This window comes from Pelodiscus sinensis, chromosome 7, assembly GCF_049634645.1.
Source record: "Pelodiscus sinensis isolate JC-2024 chromosome 7, ASM4963464v1, whole genome shotgun sequence".
Classification (NCBI taxonomy): domain Eukaryota; kingdom Metazoa; phylum Chordata; order Testudines; family Trionychidae; genus Pelodiscus; species Pelodiscus sinensis.
Genome location: NC_134717.1, coordinates 17,506,384 through 17,530,635, shown reverse-complemented (window position 1 = coordinate 17,530,635; position 24,252 = coordinate 17,506,384). Strand labels below are relative to the sequence as shown.

Sequence of the window (24,252 nt, the reverse complement as noted above, 5' to 3'; positions counted from 1 at the left end):
GAGCAGATTGTATTACTTGTCGAGCCCTGCTGATAGGAATCAAACTTATAAATGAAGTCAAGTTCTAACTCTTCCTTGTGTATTTGGCTTATGGAATTGGCCTGAAACAACACACTGACTTTAAGATCCATTAATGAGTGTCCAGACAGATTAAAATGTTCTCCAGCAGGTTTCTGTATGTTGCCTTTTTAGATTTCTGATTTCTTTCCATTCTTTCCTAGAGAGACTGTCCAGTTTAGCCAATATACACGGCAGTGGGGCATTGCTGGCATAGATCACATTAATGGATATGTAGTTAAAAGGCCCTCTGATGTAATGGCTGATGTGGTTGAGTCCAGTGATGAAACTGTCAACACATCTACACAAGCAGAGTTGGCACTGATTGCAGGAGCGGGTTCCTGGATGATTATGATGGAGGTGTGTTGCATGGTTATGGCAAAGAATTTGTTGGAGGTTAGGGGGTTATCTGTAGGCAAGGACTGGCCTTCCTTCTCTCCTCCCCTCCCCCCAAGGCCTGTGAGAGCGAGGAGTCATTTTCCAGAATAGAGTGTTAATAATGCATTGGAGGGGTTTAAGTGTGGGCTACAGGTGATGACTAGTGGAATTCTGTTTTCTCTTCTTGGCTTGTCTTGAAGGAGTTCATGTGGGGGTACTTTCCTGGCTCTGTCAATCTGTTTTTTCCATTTCTCCAGGTGGGTATTTCAGTTTTAAGAATGCTTGATATAGATCCCGTAAGTGTTTGCCTCTGTCTTTGGGATTGAAACAAAGCCGATTGCATCTTAGGGCTTGACTGTAAGCAATAGCTTGAGAAATGTGTCTGGGGTGGAAGCTAAAGGCATGAAGATACGTGCAGCCATTGGTAGGTTTCTGGTATAAGTGGTGGAAATGTGCTGGAGTCATTGGCTGCACTCTATGTACCTACCCTGATCCCCTGCTCTCCTTGAGTCACTCAGTTATGTACATTTTGAAGGTTGTATTTACTTTGATAATTCTGTCTCTTTTCTGTTTGGTTGTATGAGAAAATCCCATTCTAGGCACATCCTGTTTTCCTGGCACAACCAAACCCTTATATTGCTTTAAATTATGATAAAGGAAGCTATATACAGAATTTAGCTCTTACCATTTTGGAGGCGGCTTTGCCTAGACATACTCTCTCAAATATAGAGAGATTTTCAATATACTTTTCTACTATTTATGCCACACTACAACCAACCTAAGTCAGATTTTTCCATTATTTTAAATATATTATAGAACAGCAGTACACTAAGGCATCAAAACTCATTTATATACTGTCCACATACAGTCCCAAGTAAAATAAGATCAATAAATGTAATTGTATAAGTTACTCTAGAGCAAGAGATGCTGTGTCACCAACTACATTAAAAACTGAAACAGCTAGTGTTTTTAAAAGTGTGTTGCATCACAAGTTCTTTGACAGAGATAGCTGTGAGCATCTGAGTGGGAGAAGAGGGATGTGAGAGGGAGTATCTTAGGTCAAAGACATGGAAGGAATTCAAATATAGAAAACTGCCCATTTTCCTGCTTATAAAATCAAGCATTGGCACATTTTATCTTAATACAGGCAGTCCCCGGGTTACATACAAGATAGGGACTGTAGGTTTGTTTTTAAGTTGAATCTGTATGTAAGTCGGAACTGGCGTCCAGATTCAGCCGCTGTTGAAACTGATCAGCGGCTGATTCCAGGAAGCCCGGGGCAGGGGCTTCCTGTAGTCAGACACTGGTCAGTTTCAGCAGCGGCTGACTGGGGGATGCCTGGGGCAGAGCAGCTGGGGTGCTGCTGGGTTGGTCCAGTAGCACCCAGAGCGACACTACAGGAACAACCGGCAGCGCCCCAGCTGCTGTACCACAGGCGTCCGGAGCAAAGCCGCGGACCACGGGGGCAGCGGGACAGCCCAGACGCGCCGTGGCTGTCCTGCTGCCCTCGGGCTCCGCGGCTTTGCTCTGCTTTGCTCCCCATCCCCCAGGTCTGCAGACCAGCGGGACGGGGAGCAAAGCGGCGGAACACACGGGCAGCGGACAGCCCAGACGCGTCTGGGCTGTCTGCTGCCCGCGTGCTCCGCTGCTTTGCTTCCTCTCCCTGGTCTGCTGGAGACCAGGGAGAGGGCCCCGTTCGTAACTGCGGATCCGACATAAGTCGGATCCGCGTAACTCGGGGACTGCCTGTACAGTGCAAAGTTAAGTACAAGAGAAAGACTTACTTAACAGAGCTACTTGTGGTACAATTAAGCTTTTTTTTTTAAAAAAAAAAATAATAATGCCAAAACGCCCAAGTGAATCAAACATACAGAGGGGAGAGGCGTAACAGCAAGCAGTGTTTAAAACTAATGAAGATGGGAAAGCCAGCAGCAAAAAAAACCTGAAAGGTGAGTTGGAGTGAAAAACAAGGCTAAATATTAGAAGATAGTGGGAGAAAAGGATAAAAGATTGACAAAAAAATTAGTGGGGGAAAGGGAAGAGGAGTCATATGCAGACTGACAGAAGCAATCTTGGGAGCCAGTAACAAGGAAAAAATAAAGGAGCCTAAAGCATGCAGGAGGAAGAGTAGGAGAGGAGAGAAAGAGGGAAAGCAACATCTAGACCTGAGTTTGGACAGAATTAAGTGACCTCTCCTTTTTAGAGGGATGTGAGCTTAATGAATACATTTTGGGATTCCTTATCAGTTTTCCAATGCCCAATATATCATATTCCATTCACCGACAACTGGCATTTAAGTATGTCCATCAGTGTTCCTCATACTGGACAAACATATGAAGAAGTGGGCGCTGCCCACGAAAGCTCATACCACCATCTACATGTTTTGTTAGTCTTTAAAGTGTTACCAGACTATTAGTTGTTTAAGTTTTTCCTGTTACAGACTAACTTGGCTACCCCTCTGAAACTTTTAAACATTATATAGTCAGAGTTGACAAATTTGCTATTATGTTTTTATAGAAAAAGAAAGGGATTTAAATAGTAAAAGTGTGAACATTCTACTAGAAGTTACTTGAGTAGCAAAATAGTCCACTACTCAAGACCCACTACTGTGACAGAAGAGCATAAAAACTTTAACATGACAGCATTTATAGAACAATCTTATTACAGTACATGCCACGAAACAATTCCTATTTTGAAATCTTATTGCCAGTCTTACCAAAGAATGTCACGTGACAAAAAGTGGTAGACTAAGTCTCATGAAATCTGCTAACACCAGAATTATCTCCTACAATGGCAGAATGTTTAAATAAAGACTCTGGAAAAGTAACTTTTTTCAGATCTTCCCCTTTCATTACAACAGTTAAGCCCAAAATCCTATTTCTCCAGTCTAACAATAACATTATATCATAAAAGTGCTGGCACGCAGTATTTGCTTTAGCATAAAGTCAAGAACCTTACAGCTATCTGTAGCCCAGAGAGAGAGAAAACACTGTATTTTCAGCTACTTTTTCTTTAAAATTTGTTCTGTAAGAAAGTAATCACAAATTGTTTATGCTTTGTGAACTGATGCTAAGGCTTTAGTAATGGACATTTTTGTTTAGAAAATAATTAAAAATTAACTATGTGTAGTTTAAATACACGATCCTTTCTAAGTTGCAAGTTTCATGATGATCCATGTGGAGGCATAAGGTTTTAGCAAACTTTGCGTTATAAAAATATCCATATTCTAAGGCTATGTCTAGACTACATTTCTCTGTCGAAAGGGGAACGTAAATGAGGCAAATTGAAAACGCAAATGAAGCGTGGATTTAAATATCCTGTGCTTCGTTTGCATATTCACATCCAAGTGAATTTTCAAAAAAGGGTTTTTCAAAAGTGAAAGTGCAGTTTAAACGGGGGTTTTTCGAGAAAAATCCCTTTTTCAAAAGAACCTGTACTCCTAAAAAATGAGTACAGGTTCTTTTGAAAAAGAGGGGGTTTTTTTTTTTTGAAAGAACCGCATCTAGACTGCACTTTCACTTTTGAAAAACTCTTTTTCGAAAAAGCACTCGGATGTGAATATGTAAATGAAGAGCGGGATATTTAAATCTGCACCTCATTTGTGCTTTCAATTTGCTTCATTTACATTCCTCTTTCGACAGAGGAATGAAGTCTAGACATAGCCTAAGATTAAACATCATTCTGGGATGTATTAATAGGGACGTTGTAAGCCAAACATAAAAAATTCTTCTTCCAGTCTACACAGCATTGATAAGGCCTCCACCAGAGTATTAAGTCCAGTTCTGGGCACTACGATTTGGAAATTATGTGGACAAATTGGAGGAAGACCAGAGGAGAGCAACAAAAATAGTTTAATGTCTAGAAAATGTGATCTAAGACAAATATTTAAAAAAACTGGGTTTGGTTAGTCTGGAGAAGAGACAACTAGGAGGAGTGGGGGCAGGGAGGAAGAGACAGGATAACATCCTGCAAATTCATTGTAAAGCAGAGGGCAATAAATTGCTCATCTTAACTAAGTAGTGGGCTTAAGACTACAGTAAAGATGATACAGGTTAGACATTAGGAAAAGCTTCCTGTCAGGGTAGTTAAGCACTGGAACAAGTTACTTCAGGAAGTTGTGAAATCTCTGTCATTGGAGATTTTTAAGGAGGTTAGACAAATACCCAGGGCTCGACAAATAATGTAATCTACTCTCCCGGGGCAAGTAGATTGCAACCCAAAAGAGCCAGGTTCGGGCAATCTGCGCATGTGCAGATTGCGAGACAGCGCAGCTGGCAAGCAGGACTCGCCGCAGTTCGGCATATACCTGTCAAGGATAGTCTAGATCAGGGGTTGGCAACCTTTCAGAAGTGGCGTCCAAGATTTAAGTTACTCACTTCTATTTACAGATCTTTGTGCAGTGGGCAGGGGAAGCCTGGGTATGGTAACCATATTTTCTGAACGAACTTCAGCAAGGGAGAACAGTTTAATTCAAATTATTAAACAGATAAAGTATTTTAATTGTCACGTTTATTTAAAACTAAGTTTGATAAATGAAATAAAATATTAATTTATGTCCAACACAAAATGTTTCAATGTTTTCTTCCTCTCTAATTGCTACTATGGTTCTTATCTGCCTCTTTTAACTATCTAGTTTTTAGGTGCTAATAGGCTACTGTTGTTTTCCTGTTTTTCCAGTTATATACATACTCTGCTTTCTCTTCAATACTTATCTACCCTCTGCCTCTTTCTGTGTCCCCTCCCCCCTCCAATTTCCCTCCCCCCCCCCCCATTTATTTTGGTTCTGGCCATCCAACACTCCAGTCATCTGAAGAAGTGGGCTATGCCCACAGAAGCTCATGATACCATCTACATATTTTGTTAGTCTTTAAAGGGCTACCAGACTATATGTTGCTTTAAAAAAAAAAGTTTTTCTTTATTTGTAGTAGGGGTGGAGAACCTTTCTTTGGGTTGGAGGCCAATGACCTACAGAAAAATCAGTTGGGGACCACACAAGTGAGAAGCAAAAGCACTCCTCCAAAAACCTTCAACCCTCACTTATGTGGCCCCTACTGAGATACCTCATTCCTCTGGCACTCCAGCCCCCATGGGGTAAGGGAAAGAGACAGGGAGGACTGAGATTCAGGGCTTCCCATAGGCCAGATTTACTTTTCTGAGATCCCGGAATTAGTTGATTTTATGGAACTTAAGCTCTGTGGTAGGGACAAAAATGAGGGGTTTAGTGTTCCAGACAGGACTGCCAGTGAGTGGAGTAGGGATGGGGTGAAGAATCTGGGAGGGAGGGTGCAGAAGGGGGAGAGGTTGTGAGGTTTAAGTGGGAGACAGGGTGCAGAAGCAGGCTGGGAGTAGGGTGTCTGGACACCAGATAGTGTCTGGCCAGGATGGAGGGTGCAGGAGCAGGATGAGGATAGGGTGTCTGGCTGGGTGGGGGAGGGAGGAAGAGGGTGTTAAAACAAGGCTGGGGTACAGGGTCTTGGGGGGAGGAGGGAAGTGAGTGAGGGGGATTGGAGTGTGGGGGTCTGGGCATGAGGGAGGATGCTTACCTGGCTTCGTGTCCCCTTGCAATTAGGGGTGTCACTGCATTACCATTCCCCCAGCAGGGTGGGGAGGAAAGAGCTTCACTCCCACCACACAGTAGGGAGCCCGCACAGCCCACCATACCGGTTCGCAGCGGAGAGCAGTACTGCAAGCAGCTCTATGTGCTGCTGCTCCCCAAGCAGGGTGGGAAGGGGCAGGGGGAGAGAGAATAGCAGCACACTGCGCACACCTGCCAAGCCCAAGTGCACCTCACCTTGCAGCACCACAGCTGGGCTCTGCACAGCCCCTCCCAAAGATGAAGCAGCAGCTCTGAGGCATTGAGGTTCAGGAGTGGCTCCACTGGGTTTGGCCTCAGACCCAGCCACTGGAAGCTGCCGTGGCTGCTCGCTAGCAAAGTGCCCTGAGTGCCTATGTTGTGGGTGTGTGAGGGGTGGGTGAGAAGGTAGGGTGTCTGTTGCTGCTGAGCTGTGCTAGCAAGAGCCTGTCCCAGCTGAGGGAAAGGAAATAGCAACCTGTGGAACTGCGTGGGGCTAGTGTTCGCTGCACGTTGGATCTGGTGGGGAGGCTCACTAATGAAAATCATCCTGTGTTCCACTTATGGCACGCATGCCAACCCCTGGTCTAGATAATGCTTAGTCCTGCCTTACTACAAGGCACTGGACTAGATGATCTAATGATGTCCATTTTCAACAATGTGTATCTTGAGCAAACATTGCTAACAGAATTTTTGCCTCCACTCCTCTTACTGTAATCACAAAATATACTAAATAGAAAACACACACCTGCAATCTGCCGAATCACATCACCCAGACTGCTTATTTTAGGAATCCAGCTTACAAAACCTGTTTACAACAACAATTCAAATCTTTAATACTATAGGTATCTTAAGAAGATGAAGTTGCATTCATATTTTAATTTTCCTTTTGGTTTAAAAAACAAAAAAAACTCTTCTCCAGTGCCAACCATTTAAAACTTGGAGCCATTTAAAAAGTAAGTGTCACTCTAAGAACCAATCAAAACCAGACAATGATGTAGTTTAGGAGTTATTCTATCTACACTTTGGATTACAGTGTGCTAGATACAGGATGTATTCTGGAGAAGTGTCCAGAATGTGGCTGTATAACCATATATCAGAGCTAACATTTCCTCCATCCAGAGTGAAGACACTTAAAAATGCAACCTATGTCAGCCCAAATAACTTCAACAAATTTACACAGTATATAGTTTCTTAACAGGGTTTTTAAATATATATTAAGTTTGAAGCAGTTTTTTAAAATTTTATAGCAAAAACCTACCAACATGAACCTATTCAGAGTTGGCTCAACAGGAGGCCACAGATATGACAAGTTTAGGACAGAACATAGGACAACCTTATTTTCAATCAAGCAAAAAGCTTCACATCCAGTTGTGTCAACACACACCCATTTCAACTGAACTAGCCTATTATACCTATAAGCCAATACAATCAGTATTTTGGAAACAATCCTTCTCTTGCCTGCATCATTAAATGTCACCTAAGGCCTTCACCTGAATACTAAGTTACATGAGTTTTGCTAATCTAGCGTCAGGGAGACAGTTTTTAAAGTATCTCCATGCCCCAACTTTTATAACTGGGAAAATCTGAAGCATTCATTACTTCTTTAAAAGGGCAACATGGTACAATCACATCAATTTCTTCACTGGTCCTTGTCCGTTTGATAGTCCCTGCTCAAATGCATCTACCTTAATCTAAATATAAAATCACTGTACGCAGAATTGTTCCACCCCCAAAAAAAAAAAAAAATCCTAGGGGTGCAACGAGTCCAGTGCAGGATCCCAGAGCACAGCTACAAGAAAAGCCCCTTAGAAGTCCTTAGATGCAGCCAACTTTGGCATCTCAGCAGGTGGACTGCCTGCCATCCCCAGGATGCAAACACATCCACCCCAGTGCTAAGGCCTACCTCAATGCAGATACCCCTACCCACCCAGGTACAGCAGCCCCCAATACCACCACGCCAGTGCATTCCCAACCCCAAGGTGCAGCTGCCCCCACCTCGACTACAGCACCTCCCAGAGCAGTCAATCCATTGCTGGGCCCCCACCCCCAGGATGCAGCTGCTTCCAGGGTCCTCCTCCCCACGGTGGGCTCCACTCTCCTTCCAACGCAGCTGCCCTAGTGTCCCCACCCTAGTGCAGGCTCCTTCCCCCTTCGGTGCAGCTCCCATTCCCAGGGAATGGCTGCCCCCAGTGCCGCCCCCCCTCCTAGGGAGCAGCCGCGCCCAGACTCAGCCACTCCCCCCCGAGTGCAGCACGCCCGCAGCCCTGGGTGCCGGCCGGCCAGCGCCGTCGCGGACCCCTTACGCGGCTCGGGGGCCCTGGAACAAGCTCCCCTCCCTTCGCAGGGCGGCGGGCGATGGTTATGAAGGGCGGCGCGCTCCTTACCGCGATGCCGCTAACAGCCGCGCGGATAAGGGCGTCAACGGGCCGGTTCGGTGACGGTGATTCACACACGCGGGAGAATTGACCCCATCACCAGCCCCCGCCAGCGGCTCTGGTTCCTCCTACTGCCGCTGCAGGGATAGAGGCCCGCCCACTGCCAGTGTCGGCGAATGGCAATGCAGAATCCTGCTAACCGACGTCTGCCGTAACCATTTACAGTACAGCATCCACCCCCCCCCCCCACCGACCCTCAGTGGTGCACATACCCCTTCGCGCACGAACTCGCCCACCCAGCGGGTCGCTGACCAATCGTAACAGGTGGTTTAGCTGAATGACGGCTCTTATTACCAATAGGAAGCCGGCTAACCGGCACACAGAGACCCACCTAGGTAGGGACAACCAGTGGAATCACGGCGCTGCGTTGACAGACGGTTTTCATCGCTAATAACAATCACATTGGCACTTGTCCCCATAGTGATATGATAACCCCGCTCCTCGCGAGCTCTGGCTGTGCGCCCAGGTAGAAGGGCCAGCAGCACGTGTCTCCTCAGCCTCCCAAGCTTCCTAAGACGACATGGCCCAACCGTGCCCTGGAGGATAGCGCCGCCCGCGCACGGCGTCCTGGGAATTGTAGTCTCCGGTATTAGGATGCTCAGAGCCCTCCCCGCGCCCCTTCTCTTGTCTAGCCGCTTGGGCGGCGCGAGCACACAGAACTCAGTAAAGCTTCCTATGCTCCCCCGCCAGCTCGCTTATTTATAGGGGGCTCTACCGCCGCCTTCCAGACAATCCACAGCACTGCAGCCCCACCCATTGCTCTGTGGGTTCGTCACAGTCAGCTGTATACTCCCCTTCAACACAGCCCTCCTCATCTGCCACGCTACATTAACTGCAAAGCCCTTCTCTCCCCAGAACCACTAGTGCTTTCCGACTCGCTCACACCCCCCCACAGAGCCTTTCCAGAGAGCCTCACATCCCATTACAGCGTCCGCTGCACAGCTCTCCCACCCCCCTTCTTGCGTCCTTCTGCACAGCCCCTACACACGCCTGTATCGCACCCACCTACATAGCTCCCACATCCCCGGCGTACTGCACCCGTGCATAGCTCTTTCATTTCCCGAGTAATGCACCCCTGCACTGGTTCCACACCCCTCATATACCGTAACACTGCATAGTTCCCTCAGTTCTGGTGTAGTGCACCCCCGCACTGGTTCCACACCCCTCATATACCGTAACACTGCATAGCTCCCTCAGTTCTGGTGTAGTACACCCCTGCACGTCTCATACCCCTCATATACCCGTAACACAGCATAGCTCCCTCATTTCTGGTGTAGTGCACCCCCGCACTGGTTCTACACCCCTCATATACCGTAACACTGCATAGCTCTCTCAGTTCTGGTGTAGTGCACCCCCGCACTGATTCTACACCCCTCATACACCCGTAACATTGCATAGCTCCCTCAGTTCTGGTGTAGTGCACCCCTGCACGTCTCACACCCCTCATATACCCGTAACACGGAATAGCTCCCTCAGTTCTGGTGTAGTGCACCCCTGCACTAGTTCCACACCCCTCATATACCGTAACACTGCATAGCTCCCTCAGTTCTGGTGTAGTGCACCCCTGCACTGGTTCCACACCCGTCATATACCGTAACACTGCATAGCTCCCTCAGTTCTGGTGTAGTGCACCCCTGCACGTCTCACACCCCTCATATACCGTACCCTTACATAGCTCCCACACTCTCCGTGAAGCGCCCCCTGCATAGATGCTTACGTCCCTCTATATTTTTCCCAGTCCACACACGCCTGTCTAACACAGTGCCCACAACCTCACACCCCACTTCCTTGATACTGCCGCCCCACATCCTTTCCCTAAAAATCCCTGTCACCGCCCCTCCCCCCCCCATTCCCGCGCGTCCCCTGGACGAAGCTGGGGGATGGGGCCGGGCGTCGAGGCTCAGACTGACAAACCCGCGCTCTCAGACCAGCGGGAAGGGACGAATCGGTTGCTCCGGCGGGGAGAGGTGGAAGGAAGCAGGGTAAATGCAGAAGCAGCCCCCCTCCTCCCTGGGATCTCAACCATGCCCATCCCTGCGCGCACCGCTGACCACTTATTGGCGGGATTTCTTTCCCCTCAGGAGTAGCGTGCGGGGAGGGGCGATATTTGGGACTACGGCGGTTCCGCCCCCTGCCAGACGCCATTTCCGGCGCTGGGGCGAAAGCGGCGCGAAACCGGTGTTGTTCTGTGAAGTTTGTGGGCGCCGCGGCACTTACGGTAGGTGGGAGCTAGCCCGGGGCGGCGAGGCAGCTCGCTCTCGGCTTTTACGCGGGTTAAAAGGCGGCTAAGCAAACCTATCTAAAAGCCTTGGGCCTTTCCAGCGCACTAGGGCGCGGGGCGGCGCCAGGGTTTGTCCGAGGGGAAGCTGCACTCGCACCAGTAAGCTCGACACGCTGGTCTGTGGCACCTCCGAGACTAACAAACATATTAAGTCATGAGCCTTTGTGGGTAAAACCCACTTCATCCCTCGAGGGGGAGTGGAAATTACAGAATCCCGGGTACAGTATATGCAACAGCAATAGGAATATCAAATGTTAGGGTCACAACCAGCCTGACTTAATTAGCTTAATTAACGATGGTCTTACATTTGGCAGGTAACTGCTTTTGCTGTTGTGTAGATCCATTGAATTATCTGATCAAGCGGGGTGTTAGGAAAGCTCATGACCTAATATATGCCTTAGTTCAGGGCATAATTGTTTAATGGGGGCGTATGCCAAGATTTTGGCAAGTGGTCAAGGGCTGCATATCTATGGAGGGGGTGTGGAGTCTGGCGTGGAGGTTGGGTGCAGAAGGGAGCTTGGAGTAGGAGACTTCTGTGCAGACAGTAGTGTGAGGTCTGAGAGAGCATTTGAGTCAAGGTGGGGACTGATCTGTAGCAAAGGCTTGGGGTGCACAGTCCAGGAGGGGGCAATAGTGCAGGAGAGGATTCTGGCCTGGGACAAGGAAGGAGTTGTGACCTGGGAGAAGGGGGGGAAAGAGGTACAGAGGATTTAGATGGTGGCCTGGGGCAAGTAGTCAGAGGGGACAGAGCAGATGGGGTGCTAAAGGTAAGCTGTGGCTAGGAGGTGCTTACCTAGGTGGCTCCCAGCCAGCAGCCCTACATAAATCTGAGGTAGACTGCTGCAGTCCCAGGCTTCTGGCTGTTTCATGTGGTTGTGTTCAATGCATGACGGGGAAGGGAGGGAGGCTTCCATGCTGTCCCTGAGCAAAATTTCTCAGCTCCTATTGAGGGGGCAAAGGCAGTGTGCAAAGACTCCTTCCTCCCTCCCCAGCCAGCCAGAGTGGAGAGCAGCTAGCTGTTCTCTGTCTCAGAGTTTTGGCAAGGCAGATCCGGTGGCTTGGCAGACCAGATCCAGCCTGCTTGTAGCCTCTTGCCTGCCGCTGCCTTAGTCTCTAGTCTAAGGTGACGCTAGACGGTCACGTGATCTGGGAGACTGTACTACTCATATAGCACTATTTATCTGTAGATCTCAAAACGCTTTATAAAGAAGTACCCCAATTTTACCTATGGGGAAACTATAGCACAATCTTGTGAAGTGACTTGTCTAAGGGCACTGGTCTGGATGCTGGGACTAGAATCAGGTTTCTTCTATTCCAGTCCAATGCTCTATCTGCAATCCATCCCATAATAAGGAAAATGTTAAAAAGAAGGATTAGTTTCCTAGGTAGTTACCCAAATCTTGCATAGATTTTTTTTTAAAGGGCCAAACAGGTTGTTTCTCAATCTGGAACAACTTTAGGTGCACTGAAATAATGCAGTATCAACTCAGATTTGCAGAATGTGGACTTATCCTTGCTTAATTCAGAAATAGTGTAAAAAATCTGAATAAGAGGAATCTTTTTTTTTAAGAGATACCTATAAAAATGTAGGCAATCAATAAAACTCTTAGTAGAGAAAACTAAGGGAAGAACACGATTAGAAATGCAATTTAATAATAAGAAAAGCTGTCTCTGAAACTACTTTTAACTAACTGTGATGGGCCGGGCTGGGTCTGGGCACAGCTGAGGGCGTCTGCTTAGGGCGAATTGCTCTACCTGGGGGCTCCTTATAGCCCCAGACTGGGGATCCTCCCAAACAAGTCACAAACCAGTCACACCGAGCGCTTCAGCTTCCACTTTGGCCAGCCAGAAGCTTCAGGAGCAAAACCCCTCTGACACCCCAGCTCTTCCTGTCCCAGAATCAGCCCCAGGCCTAATACACAGGTGAGGGGTTATAGAACCCAATCTTACCTTCCCCGAACGGGTTCTTCCAGTCCCAAGAAACCAGCCACAGATCCCAATTAATTTATACTCAGGATGTTACCCACAAGATCATGCTGAGCCAATCCTTTAGAATCTAGGGCTGTGTCTACATTGGTGCGATCTTGCCTGTCTACACTGGGGGGGAGTTCTTGCAAAAGAACACTGGCGTTCTAATGTGTGAAATCAGTGCTTCTTGCACAATAACTATGATGCTCCCGCTCAGGAATAAGCCCTCTTGTGCAGCTCTTCTTGTGCAAGAGGCCAGTGTAAACAGGCAACATGAATTTCTTGCGCAAGAAAGCCCGATGGCTAAAATGGCCATCGGAGCTTTCTTGTGCAAGATAGTGTACACTGGCACAGATGCTCTTGCGCAAAAGTGCATGCCAGAGTAGATGCTCTCTTGCACAAATACTTTAACGCAAGAACTCTTGTGTTAAAGAGTATTTGTGCAAGATCATGCCAATGTAGACATAGCCTAAAGGTTTATTACCAAAAGAAAGAAAAGAATGAGAGTACGGTTGTTAAAGGATAATACACTACGTGCATCGAATCACCCAATTCTCGATACAGGCTCTTAGCCGTTTATAACATCTCTGCTATCTTAAAAGTCTCTGGTGTACATCCTGTGTCAGGATGGGTCCACGGTTCTTCCCGGCTCATTGTTCCCTGCAAGGCTGCATCTGGGATCAGGATCAAGAACTCAAGACATGATGGAGGGTACCACACGGCACTTAGATATCTCCCCTGGTATCTCCCTGGCAAGAGAAGGTCACATGGTCCAACGACCTATCCGTGTGTCCCATGCTGGCAGTCCTTTGGCCCTGGCTGGTTTGCAGATATCAGTCACATTCCTGAGGTGCGTATTGGCACCTAGAGATGCATTGTCCCTGGAGCCTTGTTAATTAACATAGCCACTGTCTTAACATTCTGTGCCCATTGCTCTGCCTCAGACAGAGAATTTTCCAGCATCCCTATAGAGTACATGTTTATAAGTCCGCATACAGATATCATACAAGTACATGAATAGCATACCGGGCGGCCCGTCCATATAGGTGAACTAAGCAGTCGCTTCGGGTGCCAAGTTAAATGGGGTGCCAAATGGTGGTGCAATATCATTGAGGGGTTTGGAGGTGGGGGTGCTGATTGCATGGTTCGCCTAGGGCACCAGTTGCTGGCAGCTAGTCTAGGGCTGCTTCCCTGATAGCATATACAGAATCAGTAAAACACAAGCTTTCATGTGACACCTTACATGACCCCCTTTCTACAGACTTTTGGGGCAAACACCCCCTCATAAGTGCAGCAGTGATCTGGCTGCTCCCCTTAAAATCTAGTAACGTGACACTAACGCCTAGAAACTACATTTTAAATTGAGTTTAGAAAAGGAGATTAGAGAGGCTATCAAAATAAGAAACTCAACAATAGTAGGGGATTTCAATTATTCCCATATTGACTGAGTAAATGTCACTTCAGGACGAAATACAGAGACAACATTTCTTAATACCTTAAATTACTGCTTCTTGGAGCTGCTGGTACAGGAACTCAGAAGGGGAGAGGCAATTCTTGATTTAGTCCTCAGTGGAGCGCAGGATCTGGTCCAACAGGTAACTGTAACAGGACCGCTTGGAAATAGTGAGCATAATATAATAACGTGTAACATTTCTGAGGCGGGAAGAACATCTCAGTAGCCCAACACTGTGGCATTGAATTTCAGAAAGAGGAACTATGCAAAAATTAGGTTAATTAAACAGAAATTAAAAGGTACAGTAGCTAAAGTAAAATCCCTGCAAGCTGCATGGAAACTTTTCAAAGACACCATAATAGAGGCCAAACTTAAATGTATACCCCCAAATTAAAAAACACAGTAAAAGAACTAAAGTAGAGCCACCATGGCTTAACAACCATGTAAAAGAAGCCGTGAGAGATAAAAAGTGGAAGTCAGATCCTAGTGAGGAAAACATAAAGGCGCATAAACACTACCAGATTAAGTGTAAAAATGTAATAAGAAAAGCCCAAAAGGAGTTTGAAGAATAGCTAGCCAAAAACTCAAAAGGTAATAACAAAATGTTTTTTAAGTACATCAGAAGCAGGAAGCCTGCTAAACAACCAGTGGGTCCCCTGGATGGTCGAGATACAAAAGGAGCACTTAAACACGATAAAGTCATTGCGGAGAAACTAAACAAATTCTTTGCTTCAGTCTTCACGGCTGAGGATGTTAGGGAGATTCCCAAATCTGAGCCCTCTGTAGGTGACAAATCTGAGGAATTGTCACAGATTGAAGTGTCATTAGAGGAGGTTTTGGAATTAATTGATAAACTTTACAGTAACAAGTCACTGGGCCCAGATGGCATCACCCAAGAGTTCTGAAAGAACTCAAATGTGAAATTACGGAACTATTAACTGTAGTTTGTAACTTATCCTTTAAGTCGGCTTCTGTACCCAGTGACTGGAAGATAGCTAACGTAATGCCAATATTTAAAAAGGGCTCTAGAGGCAATCCTGGCAATTACAGACCATTAAGTCTAATGTCAGTGTTGGGCAAAGTATTTGAAACAATAAAGAATAAAATTGTCAGACACATAGAAGAATATAATTTGTTGGGCAAAAGTCAACATGGCTTCTGTAAAGGGAAATCATGTCTTACTAATATATTAGAGTTCTTTGAAAGGGGTCAACCAACTTGTGGACAAGGGGGATCAAGTAGATATAGTGTACTTAGTTTTCCAGAAAGCCTTTGACAAGGTCCCCCACCAAAGGCTCTTATGTAACTTAAGTTGTCACGGGATAAGAGGGAAGATCCTTTCATAGATTGAGAACTAGTTAAAAGACAGGAAACGAAAGGTAGGAATAAATGGTAAATTTTCAGAATGGATAGTGGTGACTAGTGGTGTTCCCCAAGGGTCAGTCCTAGGACCAATCCTATTCAACTTATTCATAAATGAGCTGGAGAAAGGGGTAAACAGCGAGTTAGCAAAGTGTACGGACGATACTAAACTACTCAAGACAGTTAAGACCAAAGCAGACTGAAGAACTTCAAAAAGATCTCACCGAACTAAGTGATTGGGCAACAAAATGGCAAATGAAATTTAATGTGGATAAATGTAAAGTAATGCACATTGGGAAAAATAACCCCAACTGTACATACAATATGATGGGAGCTAATTTACCTACAACTAATCAGGAAAGATATCTTGGAGTCATTGTGGATAGGTCTCTGAAGATGTCCACGCAGTGTGCAGCGGTGGTCAAAAAAGCAAACCGGATGCTAGGAATCATTAAAAAAAGGATAGAGAATAGGACGGAGAATATCTTATTGCCCTTATATAAATACATGGTATGCCCACATCTCGAATACTGCATACCGATATGGTCTCCTCATCTCAAAAAAGATATACTGGCATTAGGAAAAAGTTCAGAAAAAGGCAACTAAAGTGATTAGGGGTTTGGAAGAGAGATTAAAGAGACTAGGACTTTTTATCTTAGAAAAGAGGAGATTAGGGGGAATATGATAAACAGGGCTCAACAGTTAGTGTAATCTACTCGCCCGTGATGAGCAGGTTACAAGCCGGCACAGCTGCTCAGCGCAATCAGCGCATTTGCAGCGTGCTGAACCGTGCAGCTGGTGAGCGGCGCTTGAAGGTATATAAAATCATGAGTGGTATGGAGAAAGTGAATAAGGAAAAGTTATATATTTGTTCCCATAATATAAGAACTAGTGGCCACCACATGAACTTAATGGGCAGCAGGTTTAAAACAAATAAAAGGAAGTTCTTCACACAGTGTACAGTCAACCTGTGGAACTTCTTGCCTGAGGTGGTTGTGAATGCTGGGACTATAACAGGGTTTTTAAAAGAGCTAAATAAATTCATGGAGGTTAAGTCCATTAATGGCTATTAGCCAGGATGGGTAAGGAATGGTGCCTCTGGCCTCTGTTTCTCAGAGGGTGGAGATGAATGGCAGGAGAGAGATCACTTGATCATTACCTGTTCCGTTCACTCCCTCTAGGGCATCTGGTATTGGCCACTGTCAGCAGATGGGATACTAGGTTGGATGGACCTTTGGTCTCACTCAGTATGGCCATTCTTATGTTCTTATTCTGACGGGGGGTTTTTATGGAAATACTTACAAGTTTTATGATAGCTTGCACTAGAAGCTTTAGCCAAAGCATTTTCTTGTTTTCTGGAGAGAGAATAAAAAACTCACAATCAAGTTCAGGGCCTCATAAAGATCAGATGGTAGGTGCAGCATAATTTAAGATAAGATATAACAAGAGGTATAAAATATTTGCTGGGAAAGGTGGATGAGGGTAAATGTAGTTTAATGGGCTAGTGAAGAGCATCACCTCTTGGTCCCAAATAATGTAATTTAATATTTATGCATCAGTAATCCCCACTTGTACCTTCTCTAGCAGTTAATGGAGTTTCTCCAGTGCTCATTTCAGAGTTTGGTGAGTCAGAAGCCTTTGAGTTCTCCAGTGGTCTTATTCAGCAAATAAATTAGAGAAATGTTCCAGAATTTGAAAATTCTCTCCCTATAAATGACTTTTTAATTGTGTTGCATACAAAACAGTTATATTTTCAGACAATAAATGTTTATGTGAATGCTTTAGAAATTACCTTCTTGTCTTTTCTTGGTATTGAATAGTTTCAATCGTATTACACTGCTCTTATAAGAGAAGCTCAAAGTGCTTGGTGAAGGTATCACATATGAATTTTACACAGGGTATAGAGAAATGAAGTGTCTTGCTTCATAATGATAATTTATCAGATCAGTAACAGAGATGGGACTGTAACCCAGGACACTTTCCTGTCCTGTGCTCTAACTCATGGGCATGTAGCCTTTGTATTCACCACTAGGCATTTAAGCAGCAAAGCAGTTGTTAACTTCCTGGTAAATAAGTTTACATATTTGATAGCCTTATTGCTTTGGAAATTTTCCTAGTCACGAGTGCAAAATGAATTTTAACTTCTTATGCAGTACCAAAGCAATTACTTTGGCAGTGCTGTTATTCTTGACAGCTTCTTTTAAATCAAATTCCACTATTGAAAGATTCAAGCAGACTAAATCCATTTGTCAAAAGATTGAAATGTGAGGGTAAAAAAATGTAATCTTAGCAGAATCTAGTGTAACTAAATGCAATTTCATTTGTCATTTTTGTCAAACTGCTTTCTATTACAGCAGACGTTAGGCAGCAACTTGATCAGAATTGTTCATTTCTCTTCATAATGATATTCCATCTATAGCAGAGGTGCCAAACTTTTACTGACCTCCACGCCAAATACAGTAATATTCAGAAGTTTGAGAGCTGGGCACACCTATTCAGGGCTTCTGCCCTGTGGCAGGGGTTTGGGGGCTTCAGTCCTGTGGGAGGTACCTGCTAGTGTTTGGGGCTTTAGCAAGGCTAGGGCTGCAGCTCTTAGACCCACTTCCTACTGCAAGGAAGTCCCTAGCTTCACCGTTTTGCTGCAGGGCAGAAGCCCTGAACTCCCCTCTCTCTCTGTCTCCCTTCTCCATCCCACCCACTTGGGTACGTGGAGAATGGGGAAATGTGGGGGGCTCCAAAACCTGCACTTTAACTATAAACAGTTTGACTCTAATCTATGGTGTTGAAAAATAAGGCAAACCTCCCCCCCCACACCCTAAGATCAGTGTAAAAACACTTTTCTGGAAGTCATTTCCAGTAGAGTTAATTGCAGAATTCAGAGATGAAGAAAGCTTATTAGATCAATCAGTTATTCTGCTTTCCAGTTTGACTGGATATGGAGAATATTCAGGTGTTTCTCAGATATAATAGTTCTGATTCTCACCTCCATCCTCAATGGGAATCCAGTTCACTATTGAGTTAATTTTTGTGCTTCAGAGTAAGGATGTTAAATTTAGATTAATCAGCTAATCGAATAGTTGATGTAATTTGCAGGTGGTGCTTTCCTTCAAATGCAAGGAGCACTGGGTTAGTGGGGAACTGCTTGAGTCCCCCGCTGGCTGTGCTCTCCATGGCACTTCTGCCTTGGAAATGAGCAAGAGCCCGTGCTACATTTCAAAGGCGGATGACGTGCTCCCAGTTTGCCACTGCGCCCCTGCCCCTTCTCCCAACGGAGATGGTGCTGGGGGGAACCGGCTTTTAAGCCAGCTCCCCACAGCACTGAAATCTGCTCCTAGCCTTGCTGCCTCTGATAGCTTTTGCTTACTGGATAGTCGACTAGTCACTTACATCCCTAGTCAGAACAGAGATAGTGGGATATTGTTCCTGCCCCTTTCTCTAGCAATTACTTTAATCCTGGATGTGTCAAAGACACTTGATAAAATCCACTTGAACTATATACAAATGGAAAAGACCTAGTTTCCTGGCAGAAATGAAACTCCATATCATCATTCTTAAAACCTGCATGACCTTTCTAATAGTTCTCCAAAACTGCACAGTGCAGATTTTGGTGGACATGTCCAGAATGCACTATATAAACAAGCAAGGAGGTATTAGTGTGCCCTCTGTCTGGAGATTGTGTACTGAATATTGTGCCTCTGACATGGGATAATTCTGTGCCTGTTCTACTCCAAGAAGTCAGTAACAATTTGAGGAACTTGAGCAGGCAACTGCAGAGGTTGCTGCAGAGGTCCATAGTACAGAAGATATTCCTTTACAGAGGGAATCTGATAATAGACTTTTTTGCCAATGCCAAGTGCGAGGATCCTGTGCCCTATCTAATACAGGAGTTCAGGTTGCTACCATTTATTTTACTTCTGCAGTGGTCCTCAGGCTTCTTGTGTAGTTTTTGACCAAATCCCCTGATTCTGATGGTGATTTCCACAATCAAATGAGTCACAGCTATGATCATTCTCATTGCTTCATACAGGCCATGACAGTTTTGTGATACCTGCTATACATCCGTTCAGCTGCTTATCCAGCTTTCAGTTCTGAGCAGAAAGGTCTTGCAGCACCATGGCCAGATACTGCGTCCAGACTTGAAGTCGCTACATAGGACAGTGTTTCTCACTGTGCTTCGCAGAGCTCCAGGGCTCCATGAGACATCTCCAAGGGCTCTGCGAGGATGACACACTGGAAACATTGATAGGTACAACACATATAATCGGGACGCTGGGGCTCCGCATAAATTTTTATGCATGTAAAGGGCTCCAGAGCCCAAAAAGTTTGAGAACCTCTGACATAGGATATTGTTTGTGGCTGTTAAGTGGTTAAGCACCATGGATAGAGACTGCTATGTCCAGGAAATACTAAGAGCAGGAAAACTTCCACAAGAAGGGAAAACCTCTTGGTATGGGCACTCCAGTGTGGCTAGACCAAGGGCTGATATAATTTACAAATATTGTCAAAAATTGCATTTGAAACAGGATAGCTTTTTGTTCAGTTTTATTTCAGGGTCTGCCTCACATTAGGGATGTAAGCGAGTAGTCGACTACCCAATAAGCCTATGCTACCTCTGTATCAAGGGATAGGGGAAGCAGGAGCCGGTGCTGGGGGAGCCATCTTAAAAGTCCATAGGCACTACAGATTAGTCTAGTATGCAGTGTTGCATGTTTATTCACTCTGAAGTAGGGTTGTAAGTGACCAGTTGACTATCAGAGGCAGCAGCTTGGGTGGGGGGAGCAGGAGAGGCTGCCATGAAACACCCTCTGACTGCGGCACACCCAAGCCCACCATGAGCAGAGGCTGCTCCACATCCTGTGGCCAGCCTGGGCCAGCTCCCTCTTGGAACCTCCTACAGATAGGGGCTGTTGGACCCATTGGAAGCCAGGACTGAGCAAGCCCAGCTCAGTCTTGACTCACACCAGGTCCAGGAATGCTGTGGCTCTGCATTTTAAAGGTAGTAAGAGCAAGGCCAGCACTTATTACCTTTAAAATGCAGAAGCACAGCAGGGATAGCTCCTGGGCCCAGCATGAGCTGGGACTGAGTGCCTTCCCTTATTGACTAATTGTGTAGTCAATACAAATTGTATTGACTACACAATTAGCCAGATACCCGCCTTTTAACATCCTTACCTCATAGCAATCTTTGGTTGTCCTCCTGGTGCAATTGTTTTCAGGATTTGTTTTTTTCCTTGTTTTTTCACTTGATGGATTTTTAGTTTTTTAAAAGACTCTTTCTTGTCTGGAACCTCAATTGAATTCTGCAAGGGCTCTCAGAGCTTCCCTTTGTAGCTTGTTCAAAATGTTCCTTACATCTTTTTTGGAACCCATTTTCCTGGTTGCAATCATTTTAGGTGAAAAGTGAGTATTGGTGTTTGTGGCTGCAGCCATGCATGCAACATTTTGTAAAGATAAGATGGTATGGAATCCTGACCTGAAATTCATCTCCCGTGTGATTTCTGAATCAATCTATCTTGTCCTCTTTCCAAACCACACACTCTACCAAGAGAGAAGCTATTTGGCCATCTAGATCAGTTGGGGCAACTTAGTGAGTGGGCCACATGATTGGCCTTCTTTCATCTCAAGTGGGCCGCAAGATTGTCATAACCAAGATGGTCACCTAGGATAGGGTAGTTGTGCTAACTATGCTTGCAGCACCTCCCCCACCCCTTCGCCGAAGCCCTGCCCACCTCATTCTGAGAGGATGATGTACAGGGGAGGGGGGCAGAGTGACATCAGCAGCCCCAGGCTCTGTGTCCCCCACCCTGCACAACAAGCAGGAGGCTCCCAGGGGGTGGCTCTGGGCAGGAGAAGCAAGGCAGTGTGGGGAGGGGCAGCTGAAGTACAGGCACTTGATAGCCTCCCAGCCAAACCTATCAGGATCACCTGTCAGAGGCTCCAAGATCTACCAGTAAATCCCAATCTACTGGTTGGTGAACCCTGTTTTAGAAATACTGGTGGGGGAAAAAACTACTCCGATGAAAATCAGTAGAATCTGGCAACCCTGTGTGTGGGCAGTGGTGGGCCACACACAGAATCCAAATGGGCCACATACAGCCCTCGGGCCACCCACCACTGCTCTAGATGTTCTTGATTTTTATTATGTTGACAGAATAAAATTATTCACCCTGTTTCCTGAGTTGTTCTTGATGTGATTGGTCAGTCCTAATGTCAGGCCTTCCTGTCTTAGAAGCTACTGAAATAGATAGCACTTTGTTACTGTTTACTAATGTGCCTGTCCTACTGAACATTACTGCAAATAAGAACACAAGCAACATCATCTGTCTTTCCAAAGTCTACAGGATGGCAACATGGAGTAACTCTCTGATGTTTTTCAAATACTATGCTTTGGGCTCATCCACCCGATCAGGTGCCAATTTGAGAGAGGTGTACTGCAACATCTCTTGGACTGATGTAACTGAGATTCCGCATATTGTTTTGGAGGGATACTACTTTTCTGCCATCAGTAGTGGTATCAACATTGACACATGCTGTAAGAGAGTCATTACTTGCCCTATGATAACTGTGGTTCTTTTGAGATATTGTATGTGGATTCCATGAACTGTCCATGAACTGCTCCATCTCCACTTTTCAGAATCCTCTGTTATCATCGGCTTTGAATTGCAAGAGAAGTAAAGGTGGGGATGGCTGTAACTCTCCTTCATGCCCTGACACAGGAGCACAAGAAGACACATGTTAATACTATTTCTTATTGCTATGTATAGCTATAGCCTGTATTGAATTAAACTATTCAGTACCTAATTCCTAGCCTCTTGTTTGTTTCTTACAAGTTCAACATGTCAAACGCAATCCAAGAAACTTCTACAGTTGAAACGTCTTGTTCAGAAGATGCTGATACTAAATTATCCTTCCTACCTGAAAAACTGAGAGAGAGACTGCTTCCTTTTCAGAAGAAAGGAATCTTGTTTGCACTTCAGAGAAGCGGCAGGTAATTGCTTATCTCATGGTAATTTTCTGTTTTAGAAATCTGTGTAACAATTACAAAAAGCTTAGAAGTAAGTGACAATTAAGTCAAGGAATGTTTTAGAAACTTATTTAAAATGTTAGTAATTCTATAGAGCTAAAAAACATATTTTTCTTAGCATAAGTAGATCCTAATAATGCTGTATTCTTGAGCAACCCTGCAATACCACATCAGTGCCTATATGAAGGTAAAAATCAGTAAGGACAGAAAGTTTGTTTTACACTTCTAACAACTTCTTTAAAACAGACTTGTTTCTATAATGTTGGGGTTTTTTAAGGCGTAGCTGAGAATGTTCAAAGGAAAAACAGCTAGTGGAGTTAAGATAGAGAGGTTTTGTTGAAAACAGGCTACCACCAAATGCTGAGCATTTCAGCTTATTTCAATTGGGGTTGGTTTACATGGGCTTGTGGTGACTTGTGAACTGGTACTTTTCTGTTATGTCTACTATCCTTTGTTATAATCTAAATTCTTATAGGAAGTCTTAATTACTCATATATTTTTGTAAAAATCTTTACAATATAATAAATTGAAAGAGTCTGGCCTCCAAATTACCTCTCATACCCCCACCCCACACAATCTCCTGCCACCAAACTCCCTTCCAGACTCTGCCCTTCTCATCTTATCCTGCACTCCACCTACTGCCCAGACCCTACATCCCTATCCCACTCGCTGGCAACTCTGTCCCGCACATTGAACCCCTCTTTTGTGTTCCCACCCCAGAGGATAAGGAGGTCCACAAAATCCACTAACTCTGAAACCCCAGAAAAGTAAATCTGGTCTATGGGAAGCTCTGAACTTCAGTCCTCTCTATCTCTTCCCTTTTCTCTATAAGGGCTGGAGTGCCAGAAGAGTGTGAGGTGTCTCCTTTGGGGGCCACATGAGTGAGGATTAGGGGTTTTTGGAGGAGTTTTTTTTGCTTCTCACTTGTGTGGTCCTCAACTGATTTTTCTGTGAGTTAGTGACCCGTGACCCAAAAAAGGTTCCTCATCCTTGCCATAAATAAAGAAAACATTGAAACCTTTTGTGTTGTACATAATATTTGACTTTATTAAATTTCATTTTAAATAAACTAAATTATTAAAGAGATTAAATATTTTAACTTTCTCATATTAAATTAAACCATTCTCCTCAGCTGCAACACTAGCAAAATGTCTCAGATGTAATTACGTAATGAGTTTCCATTAGCACAGCCATGGTCAACCCGTGACTTGTGGCAGCTCTTGCCCTCCAAAAGTGCGGCTCTCAAAGCTGCTCCTGCGTGCCCTCCCTTACCCCCCAAAACGTTCCCCGCAGGTTACCCCTCGGCTTCCCTGTGCTTATTCGGTCAGAGCTGTGGGGTTTTGAAAATAGCGTCCAGGATGGCAGCCGTCTTAAAGGGGCAGCCTCTTTTTTGAAAAATTAATTTTTTTGTTTTTGCTTGACAATTTTGTTCTGGAGGGCTTTTTTTGTGCTTGACAATTGTGGTGCGGCTCTTCGCATTTTTTCTGCCGCTCCTTTGACTGTCTTTGTTAAATGAGTTGGCCACCCCTGCAATAGCAACTGGTAGTCTGTGTAAATGTTTACATTGACCCAGGTGGTCCACGGAGCACACAGTAGAGAGAGGGCTCCCTTCCCCTCAGAGAGTGGCACAGCCCAGGGCAGGAGGGTTAAATCTTGGCACGCCACTTCGGAAAGGTTGTTGACCCCTTGACTACAACAATTGTTCTGAGCAACTTGAAC

At 45.2% G+C, this 24,252-nt stretch overlaps 1 protein-coding gene across 1 annotated transcript in view; it reads left to right on the top strand.

The window, feature by feature from the left end:
- Window positions 1–10,519: 10,519 nt before the first annotated feature.
- ZRANB3 (zinc finger RANBP2-type containing 3) overlaps window positions 10,520–24,252 on the top strand; it is a 124,610-nt gene continuing 110,877 nt past the window's right edge. Inside the window, exons 1-2 of the mRNA XM_075933286.1 lie at window positions 10,520–10,663; window positions 22,340–22,497. Coding sequence (XP_075789401.1) covers window positions 22,346–22,497 — 152 coding nt within the window. The 5' untranslated portion in view covers window positions 10,520–10,663; window positions 22,340–22,345. The remainder of the gene's footprint in view (window positions 10,664–22,339; window positions 22,498–24,252) is intronic.